Source organism: Apteryx rowi, unplaced genomic scaffold, assembly GCF_003343035.1.
Source record: "Apteryx rowi isolate R43461 unplaced genomic scaffold, aptRow1 scaffold_415, whole genome shotgun sequence".
Lineage (NCBI taxonomy): Eukaryota > Metazoa > Chordata > Aves > Apterygiformes > Apterygidae > Apteryx > Apteryx rowi.
The window spans coordinates 11,916-22,908 of record NW_020450650.1 but is presented as its reverse complement, the minus strand read 5'-3'; the positions used below and the strand labels follow the sequence as shown (position 1 = coordinate 22,908).

Here is a 10,993-nt window from a genome sequence, read left to right as displayed (position 1 = left end):
AAAAAAAAAAAAAAAAAAAAAAAAAAGGAAGTACAGAAAAAGGGAAATAAAGCTGATTAACCACATTAGAACTGTGAGGAAATACTATTTGCTCACCATATGGATAAATGAGATTCGTGCAGTTTCACTTAAGTAAATGAGGTTCAAGTTAGAAGGCAAAAACAAAATTTGTTCAGAAACCACAAAATGTCCTTCTGTTTCTGACTTACATTTTCAGACCTTTTTTTTCCCCCTGACATCATAAACTTCCTMATTGTGGTAGTGCTGGGCTTGATTCCACAGCTAACATTGTTATGGATTTCCTTGTTTTGTTTTTGGTAGAAATTTTATTGAACTCCCATTCTTTTTGTGCTAAAATAGAAGTAATCATTTCAGATAGGGTTTGGGGAAAAAAACAGGGTTTTGATATGTTGGCACAGGAAAAATTGAAACAAAACTAAAATCTTAGTCCTCCCATAAACCAACCTCTATATAACTTGTGGTCCTTGCTTTAAGTGATATATCTAAGTATACTGTTTGCCGGTAGCTGAAAACAGAACTGCTCTTCAACGATTTACTCACTTACCTGCAACAGGTAGCTATCCATTAGCTGGTGTATCAGTGACTTGGAGATCACTTGAGCTTGGTCAAATCTTACCCTATTTGGCTTCTATTCTAGCTCCCGATCTTAGAGGCAATTTTGATGCTTAGTCTTGTTGTCCTCATGGCTGTTTATTTTGTGGAACAAGATATCGTAATTGATCCTGAGGGAGAAGAAACAGTTGTCAGCATTTATCAAGAGGTGGAGGAGGAGCAAATCCTCTACGGGGATCTCCTGGGAGACAGAATAACTGAAGAGGACACTACCAACAGATCCAATGATTCCTGCAGGTAAACTGAGCCTGAAGGTTCATGGAGAAGTAATCACCTGGTAGAGAAGTAGCTGAAGTACCACTAATATGGGAAGAGTGGGCAAGCAGTTTAGGCATCGGGTCATTAGTAGTTGCTTAGTATGATGGTTGGTAGGGGCAGTAACACAGCTCCACTGCTGCAGCTGTGCTTTCACGTTCAGCCCAGCTCTGTAGCTGCTCCACCACCTCCAACCATTCTCCCTTCTGTGGCAGCGGGTGGGAGGGCAGCAGGGCGAGCATCAGGCGAAGCAGCCCTCCGCCAAGCTCACCCTCTTTCAGAGGCTGGAGGGGGCAGTGGTGGTTTGTCACGGGGAGAAAGTGGAGAAGGTACCAAAGCGACAACCACCCCTGGAAGAAATTTTTGTCCTCATCCTTATGATGGTAAAATTCAAAGTTCAAAATGGCTATTGAGAAGCCATTTTGCTGGATTTGGGAGGACAATGTACATATATGCTTGGCTATAAAAACTGATAAAGAAACAGATAGAGAAAAATCCCAGCTTGTTTGTCCAACTCAGCTTGTTTGCTGCTGGGGTTGACTTTCAAAACAGCCTATTGTACTACATGACAGAGTGCTGGGTTTCCTGCAGGGTGTCCCTTTGAGTCACAGTGGTTTGTTTGCCGTTGCAGCTTTGAACTTGTGGAAAACGTTCCTTATGATCTAGCCTTTGAGATAAATAGCACAGCTGCCAAACCCTTGTACAGAGCCTGGATGAGTCTCCTTGATATAGCCCAAGAAAAAATTCACGTAGCTTCTTACTATTGGTCTCTTACTGGGAGAGATATCAACGTCAAYGATTCATCTTCAAAACAGGTAGGAGAAAATCAACAACAAGCACATCTGTGGTTGTATGTCCCATGTACCTGTGGCAGATGGCAGACGGACTGTGCGGTCTGTCTCCCAGCAACATCATTTGACTCCTTCCTACAAATCCAGAAAGGTTTTCCATGCTGGTCTGAAGCAGCATGCCAATTTTCCTCTTCAAGCTTTCCTCCTAGACTTATCTGGGCTCTGTCCATATCTCTGAGTATTTATATCCTGTGTTTTAAAAGCAACCAAGAGGTCAGTCTCAAAACCACACTTGCCTGTCTTGCAGATGGTGAATCTGTGGTAGGGATAGCTGGTGGCATGGCTGAAGAGCCTACAGGATGCTATATACACAAGTGAGCACACCAGTCCACCCGGGCTATCTGGAAGACTCAGGCTTGGGCTTTTGGCTGCTTCGGACACTGCTTTTTCCCTGGGTACAGACATAGCATCTGTGTTGTCCCCTGTTTGACAGGTGTCCTTGAAGCATGCCATTGGACAGTAGCTGAGGACATCTGTTCTTCTCTGCAGGGTTCTCCTCTGGGGCACCCTCTGTGACCAGGTTTTCTGCAGGGCCTCTCTGCCTCCATCTCCAATAGTAAATGATACTGGCCAGAGGACGGGCTCAGTCACTGGCCTGCCACCATCCATCACACTTAATTGCTAGTATGTTCCTTGGCGTAGTTTTGGCGTGTGACAGTTAGCAATCTCCCAGGCAATCCCRGGCAGGGTCTGGAGCACAGTAGAGGCAGAATGGACAAGGCCACTTTATTTCAGGCAGGTAGAGAGTTTAGCCATCTGTCAGGAATTGTGCTGTTTGCCTGCTGGGCCAGAGACCAGATGCTGGCCTGTTTATTACTATGAACATGGCCTCTGTCTGCCTCCTGAGCCTTCTTCCTCATCATCCTCATGGACTCTCTGGGACTGCTCTCCCTAGTTTCCTCCCCAAGTGCATGCGGGGTTGTAAGTTTACTCATTTCCTCCACGTGAGAAGTAAAAGAGACAGAGGTACAGCTGAGGCCATTCCTTTTAAAGGGACAGCTCAGTCTAGGACTTTCACTTTTATCCTCAGTGAGAAATGACACAGAATATTTGTTGAGCATCAGCATCCAACAGTGGATCTTCGTTGGGGGATTCACCTTTGAGGTTTGGAATGCTTGTGATTGTACTTTGAAATCTTATATCTAATAGCATTCAATAACAGAAAATAAAGTTTGAGTCATACATTGGATCAGAATCTTTGTTTTTTTCTCTAGCTGAAACACTCCTAAAATAGGTGACATTTCTGACCATCCTTGTGTCTGGTTTCTTTAAATGAAACATCCAGTAAATCCACACTTGCATATATCATAAAAAATGTACTATGACAAAATATAATAACAAGTTATAGCAAACAATATTAACAAACAATAAATAACAAAAAATATCATGCAGGGTGAAGATATTCTGAAGAGGTTTGAAAGATTACTTACAGAGAATGTTTCTGTGTACATTGCAGCAAGTATGCCAACTTTGGCTTCAAATTCAACTGACCTTGACGTTTTAGCTGAAAAAGGTAATTATCTCACTTCAGTGATGTCCTCAGCACTTCAATATTGCAAAAAGATGTCTGAGAGAAATTGGCCTCTGAGGTCTGCTCTGGCATGGTGCTTAAATGTGCTCTGAACTTGATGTCATACTGTTCACAGGATGAGCACTGTGTATGCACTAGGTCACAATTTTTGTGTATGTGGTTATGTCCTTAAGGATTTTTCTGAAAGTTCAAGTTTTGTGTATTTTTGCAAATTATTGTATTCCCAGGAATCAGTGCTTGTGAATTTTGGTAGATATTACTGGCTACAAGTAGTAGATAACCAGACATGTTCTGACTGTAAGGTGAACAGCATAGATTAACATCTCCATATTGTATCTGAACCTTTTTTACCCCCTTCCCTATCTTTCTTTAGGGGCTCATGTTAGAAAGATCAATTTTGGACATTTGACACGAGGTGTGTTGCACAGCAAATTCTGGATTGTAGACATGAAACACATATATATTGGTAGTGCAAACATGGACTGGAGATCTTTATCTCAGGTAGGGTCTGCTGCAGCATATTCAACCATTCAAACACCTTCCCATCTTCCCTTCCCTCAAAAATCTGGGGAAAACTTGCACCCAAGCACATAACAGAGATGAAATCCAGATGACAGATCTGAGAACAATGCATCAAATGCATTCATCATGCAAAATCCTAATGTAAAATATTGACTGAGTGGGGCAAAGAGCAAAGAAGCCCCAAAAGGTAGAGGTGGATCTTTCTTGGGCTGTGACATAGCTTGCTCTCTCTGCAGGTGAAAGAAGTCGGTGCTGTGATATACAACTGCAGCTGCTTAGCCAAAGATCTCTGGAAAACATTTAGTACTTACTGGGATCTTGGACATGTTAATGCCACCATCCCATCCCCCTGGCCTCTTAATTATTCTACCAACATTAATAAGTCTCATCCTCTGGAAGTGGAGGTTAATGGAACCTTGACAAAAGTCTATTTTTCTGTAAGTATGTTTTAAAATAAAAAGATTGACTGTAAAATATGCTTAACCCTTGGGCAGAAAAGTTTCTTCAGTGCTTCTCAATTACTTGTGCTCCAGTTGGGTAATAATTCATTCAARATGTTTCTCTGGAACTACCCACAGAGTAAGGTAGGGTTCAGCTAGGCTTGCTTCTGTGTGAGTCAGGATCATGTTGGCAGAGCTAGGTTTGGGCTATCAGGTCACACAGCAAGGACAGGGTGTGGGAATCCWTGAATCATATATGGGCTCAATATGTCAGTGAGCATCTGACCCGTCAGGGCATGGAACACATGAGAAGCGATAGCGCTCCACCTTAAAGGCATTGTGTTATTGTAATGAAAACTGAACAGAATTGAATAGAAATGAATCAAAGTCTGTCAAAAGAAGGATGAAATCATTGACCTGCATGTTTTCTTCTTTATAGGCTTCTCCTCATACATTTTGTCCAAAAGGTCGCACCTATGACCTCTTTTCTATTATCAGTGTTATCAGTGAGGCAGCAAAATTTGTCTATGTTTCGGTTATGGAATATTTCCCTACCAGCCGTTTCGTTCATCCAGAAAGGTATGATTTTGATCCTGATCAAATTAGTTGACTTTATCAGTTACTTTTGTAGCAACTTGGGCTTTTTATAGGAAAAATGTCACCTTTCTGAAATGAAAATATTCAGTTTTCATGAGCGAACTGAGGCTTTGCTCCCCCATCCCAACTGTCTTGTAGGCTGTATGAATACTGATGGTACAGGAAGAATGGTATACAGTACTGCCCTTGTGCTTTGCTAGCATTTTAGAAGCAACCTCCCATGCACTTTACACAGCAAGAAATAACTGCAAAGTGCCAGACTATGGACAATCAGGTCCAATTCCATTCAAGGTACAACATAGCAATTTTATAAATACAGAAAGAGAAGAATGGGAAGAGCAGAAATATACTTGAGATAAGACTTTCCAGAGAAAAATATTGCTCTGTTTCCCTCTTCAGCTCCTGTTTCTTCCTTTCTGTTCTTCACCTCTGAAGGTTCTTGAGTTCTGGCTCTGCTGTCTGCTCTTTGATATATTTGACACACAATTTAGAGGCTGACTCTTAACTCTGTCCTTGCTGACCTCTGCCATGGCAGCTGAAACAGTCCCTAAAAGATACTTCTGGGCTTTGATTTTTCTCTTTTATAATTCCATCTAAAGACATCCAAGTTCCTCAAGCATGCTGGACACATGCAGCAGCAGTTTTCAAAGAGAGGAAAGTGGTGGTGATCTGGAATGATCAAATTGTGCATAGTGGACCACTGCCAAGGTCCCTGTGGGCTACCCAAGGTCACTGCAGAATTATGCAGACTCTGCACATCTTCTTAGATCTGAGTAACAGGGAAAGTTAGTGAATCATGGGACAACCACAAAGACTCCAAATCTTAGATATGCTTGAATTAGGATGTTTACATGTAACCAAGTGCTCTGAGCATTATCTGCTTATAACATTTCTGTAACAGTTCTGTAAATAATCTGACTGAGAATGAAATTCAAGCAAAATACACATAGTTATGTATACAATGTGGCTTGTAAAGAATAAGGTGAGCTCTAGGTTACCATTTACCCACAACTATATCATTCATCATGTCCTCTGGAATAACTTGTGTAAAGCCTCTGTTGTTCAGCTGTGCATATGTAGCAGTGTGTGTTAGCACAAAGTCTGCAGAATGATAGATAGACACTGATAATTCCACTGTCCTTGAAACAAAATCTCAAGGACTAGCTTCCACTTGAAGAATATTTTTGTAAATCAAACGGCTTAGAGGATTTTCTGTTTCTGTTGTAAGTTTGAATTTCTGCATTTCTCATCTCCTGCTTTTTGACTAAGAATAGGTTCACAGAAAGTCTCTTTTTCCCCTTAGGAATGAGTGTGTTAATGCTCCTCATTCTTCATCTTAAGCCTTAATCCACCATTTGTGACATCTAGGGCCTGATCTGATGCAAAGGAGAGTCTGAAAGGCCCAGGGAAGGCGCACTGGGCCTCAGGCTATCTCCACAGCAACCAGCTGTAGTGTAATGAATTAAGGCTGATTAGTTCAGGTTAGGTTCTTCTAGCAGCTGAGGCAGCAGGAACAAAGCTTCTGTTTTAATGCCTGAGCGTTAATCAACTAGAAAGTGATATATTAAAAAAATGGATACTGTTCAGAAAGAGTATTTCTAAATAGCATGTTTTTCCAAGTTTTTCAGGATCTGCAAGTAAGTTGCAGACAGCCTGAGTCTGAAAGCACATGGCTGGTCTGTTGATTGCGAAGGGACTATATGTGAGGAAGGATTTGAGGAGTCAGGCCTTTGTATATACATCAGATTAAAAGGAATAAGTTAGGGAAATTAATTCATCATTGCTCATGGGAGTGCTGGACCTCTCTTTGTGTCAGTCCTCCAAGCTGTAATAAAGACGTTTGCCTTCCTCTATTCAGTGCTTTAATATCTACAAACCCAAAGTGTTACACAAGCTTTTGAAGCTATTAGTCCTAGGCCTTACACTGCCCAGTCCTTAGTGTTGAGTAGTTAGGTGGAGGATGTTAAAAATTTTTCCCTGTGCCATTGCCAACAGAAGTGCCAGGAAAATTGACAGGCCACATGTTCAGAGAGCACAGCTGTGTTTGTTATCTTGGGGGCACGCTGCATACTAAATAAAGCAAGGGCGATGGGGAGGAAGGGAGCCTTTCTGCCTTGGCTGACGGTGCAGGACCACCATGGAGACTAGAAACAGTCTCCAGGTGCCTGAAATGGCCATATTCTGCAAAATGGCTCTTAGGCTTTCCTCTGGGCTCTGCATTGTCCTCTGCTTTGGGCTGTATGATCTGGTTTTCCATTGGAGTTTCTATTACTATTTTTAGTTCCCTAAGGAAATGAGATTGATAGCCTCACACTGTGTGTGTATGTGTGTATATGCATTCATCCGCCTGAGGTCGCTTTACTGAGTTTTAAACTTTTTGATCAATTTCAACCAAATTTGGCAGAGAGCTGGAGGTCTCAAAACACACTGGGAAAAGAAGGTAGAAGTGAGAAACCCTATTTATACCCCCAATGAAGGTATGAGTTCTCTTAAAGACATCAGAGAACCCACTTGTACATGGTATCACTTGTATTCTCAGTTTACTGCCAGAGCTTTCTAGTGAACCTGTTGCAGACATACCCCTCTCTCCACCTACTTTCTTTTCTCTAGATACTGGCCAGTCATCGACAATGCTCTGAGACGGGTGGCATTCAACTACAAAGTACAAATACGGCTTCTAGTCAGCTGCTGGGCCCACACTGACCCGGCCATGTTCCACTACCTGAAGTCGCTGCGTGCTCTCAACAACCCACGTATCAACATCAGTGTCAACGTGGTAAGACAAGAAAGCTGACTTTGAGAAGACAGCTTGAGGATTTGGGCCCCACACACTGATTTCAGTGTCTAAACTGTCAGTTGCATGTGCAAGCAGAAGGTTTTGGTGGAGTGGACTGTTTCCATTGTCAGTCTGACAGCCTCAGACCCTTGAGAAAATCGGATCCAAGAGATAACCTTTGAGGAAGCAGCTATTGCAAGGGATATTAAGGCATATGCTTGCCTGTAGCACTTGTGACAATAGCAAGGCAGTAGCTGTCACTGAGCACCATGTCAGTAACAGTCTATATGGCAACTTACTGCTCTTATCAACCTTTTCATGTATGAAGTATCTTAGATGGGGCTAATTACTAACAGATTTTTACAAATTAAAGCTCTGCTAGCTGCCTCTACAAATTGACCCATTTGTCAACACTAAGTCTTACACAGAGGCCATAGGCTAGGCTGGGATCCATAGGGAGGGGAGGAGATGGTTAAGCTCCCAACATGGTGTAGATACCAGGGCAGAGAGAAGTAACAGAAGTAAGGTGCAATGATTTTTTTCACGTAAAAGGAACAGAAATTTTAGATTTTAGTAAGAGCTGACACAAAAAGTGAGACATTATTGTCTGCAGTGCCGTTTCTGTCTGTGATCAGTCCATTGCAGCACAAAATAACAGCGGCAATCAGTGGTAAATGCAGATCTATTAAACAGCTGCCTAAAACTGCATTTAATTGTCTGCCCCATAATGATAATAGCTGTGTCACTAATGGAACATTGTGAAGCAAACATTATCGTTATCTGATCTCAATTGCTTATCCAATTTTATGTCTAGTGGAAGTACTATTTGTTAGTTTTCTTGGATAATAGCAAAATCTCTTTTATGGTGCATTTAATATCAGTGTGGAATATTCTCTTCCCTTCTTTCTGTACTATTCTGTTCTTTGAAAATATGGAAAATCCACTTTGTCCAATTATTCGGTCTGTTCCTCGCTCTGGCATTTCTATATGTGTGTTTAATTTCTCTCCATTTAGAAACTCTTCATTGTTCCAGTTCTGAATCACACAAACATTCCTTATGGGAGAGTGAATCACAACAAATACATGGTCACTGATAAAGTAGCCTATATTGGTAGGTATTCTGTTCTTCCAAACAGTTACAATATCTTCAGATATATACTCCTGGGACTGAGATAGGATGGGGTGCAATATCAAAAAAAAGGTAATTTTGCTAGGTGGAGTAGATAAACATATCAAAATATATGGCTTTATCACAATGTCTGCCCCGGATGAAGTAGAGATGTGAAGGAGAAAAAATAATGTAGGTCAAGTTCAGCAAGAGATTATTTCATATGATTGTGAACCATTAAGAGTGGAGTGTGACAACTCTTGAGCACACAATCTGCAACAAGCACAGTAGAAATTTCACAGGCTATGCTCAGAGTGATACAGTGACAGCTAATGCTCTAGAATGTAACATTATCGTGCTTTAATAAAAAGAAATTGCTAGGAGGAATTAATTCCACGCACTATTTGTTGGACAGAATTCTAGGAATGGAAATGAGAAAACAAAAGTATCAATCGCTGCTCAATTCCTGACAGTCATTATGGTGATTATTTCTCAGTCTCATTTTAGGATCCCTTAAAAAAGGGAATGTGAAAGGGGTCTGTCATCTCAGTCAGATCATTCTCCAAGCAATGCAAACCAGCAAATAGCCCAATCTTCCAGTGGGCTGAGGACTGGCACCTCCAATTGACTTCAATAGAATTTGTCTCTTACTAAGTTGTCTTTTGAAGATAGATATGCGGATAATTTGTTTTCATGCCTAAGGACCTCCTGGAATTGACAGAAGATTTTTCTGGCTAAGGCAAGCACCAGGAGAAATACTAAGTGCTAAAATGTGTATTTTTGCACAGTGTTTGATGTTCTTAATGATGGTGGCTTTGGAGAGAGCCTCATACAATATTTACAGCTGCATTCCCACCCTTTGCCTGGCAAAACGTGTTAAAAGCAGGCATTGCATGTTTAACTCAGAACAACTACTGAGGATTTATTCATCAAGAGTCCAGTTTCTCCTTTTCTTTTCCTTTAACAAGTAAAGTTCTGCTCTGGAGCTCATTTTCGGTTATTCCTTTGCTCCTGACAATATACAAACTGCTTGAGATTATTTTACTGGTAGCATACTGGCCCACAGAAAAAGAGAGAATTAAGTACATCAGGGTTCTTTTTTTTTAAATGCAGAAGTCTATATCAAACACTGGCTTTTCCCCCTCTTAATATCCAAATGCTGTACTTTTCCCCCAAAATTTATAATGAGCAGACTCATGCATCTCTGCCACAGGCCCGAAGGAATCAGACTTACGAAGCTTCAGGGTAGCAGTTAATACTGACTTTCTAAAGTTGAGGTCTGAAATAAGAAAGAGGTGACCTGATTTTTGCTGCTCCATCGGCCCTAATGAGATTTGTCATTGTACAGCAAATCAGTAACTCAGGCAATGTGTACTTAACAAGTATGAAGATCAAACAAAATGCTGAAAAATGAATGTTTTCTAATTAGCTATTTTTCCATTGCATAGGGACTTCCAATTGGTCAGAAGATTACTTCATTAATACAGCTGGTGTGGGACTTATTATCAAACAGAATTCAACCAACCTGCAAAGAAGGCAACTGCCTATCCAGGAACAACTGAAAAAGCTTTTTGAGCGGGACTGGAATTCCAAATATTCAGTGAATTTGGAAGATGTGCATGGGCAGAAAGACTGTAACTGGAGAGGTAGATTATGATGTGAATTAAAATATAAATTTAAAATAGAAACAAAATGATATTTAAATCTTGTTCCCTGTGAACTTTATGTCTTTGTCAGAGAAATCACTTCCTCGTGGTGTCCAAACTGTTTGATGATGTGAGAACTTCTCATAGTTGAGTCTACCTGCATAATCATTAGTCAGTGTGTGACATTTTCTTTGCTGTATATGATTATCCCATCTCGGAGTTAATAAAATGTGCACATAATTATATGACAAGCTATCTGATATTAAAGTGGACATGGAAGGAATAACCAGATATTACAGAAACAGAACATTATTGCTGTGCTGTGCTACCTAAGGAAGCTATATATTTCAACATTAATGTTCTACTAACAGTGTCTGCTTACGTGCATTTAAGCATTTCTTAAATAAAATAAAAWATGACAGCTAAAAGCTTTGAGCCATATAAGCAACCACCTACAATACTAAGGGCACATTTTTAAAAGCATTTAGGCATTAAAGGTACAGGGAAGTACCTGCATTTAAGTGTCTGGAGGGCAATTGCCCATCAGAGTTAAAAGCCCGAGACTTAAATCGTGGAGCTGTCTCCCAGCTCAGTCACTCCAGATCCCTGCGTGCGCGGGAGCGCTTGGATGTGT

The 10,993-nt window shown here is 41.0% G+C and overlaps 1 protein-coding gene across 2 annotated transcripts in view; it reads left to right on the top strand.

Annotated features, from left to right (window-relative positions):
* PLD4 (phospholipase D family member 4) overlaps nucleotides 1–10,604 on the top strand; it is a 15,055-nt gene extending 4,451 nt beyond the window's left edge. For both annotated transcript variants that reach the window (XM_026075967.1, XM_026075968.1), the window contains 9 exons: nucleotides 659–870; nucleotides 1,520–1,703; nucleotides 3,132–3,252; nucleotides 3,644–3,771; nucleotides 4,029–4,229; nucleotides 4,672–4,811; nucleotides 7,440–7,605; nucleotides 8,620–8,716; nucleotides 10,162–10,604. In XM_026075967.1, the coding sequence (XP_025931752.1) occupies nucleotides 659–870; nucleotides 1,520–1,703; nucleotides 3,132–3,252; nucleotides 3,644–3,771; nucleotides 4,029–4,229; nucleotides 4,672–4,811; nucleotides 7,440–7,605; nucleotides 8,620–8,716; nucleotides 10,162–10,370 (1,458 nt within the window). In that variant the 3' untranslated portion in view covers nucleotides 10,371–10,604. The remainder of the gene's footprint in view (nucleotides 1–658; nucleotides 871–1,519; nucleotides 1,704–3,131; nucleotides 3,253–3,643; nucleotides 3,772–4,028; nucleotides 4,230–4,671; nucleotides 4,812–7,439; nucleotides 7,606–8,619; nucleotides 8,717–10,161) is intronic.
* The last annotated feature ends 389 nt before the right edge of the window (nucleotides 10,605–10,993 follow it).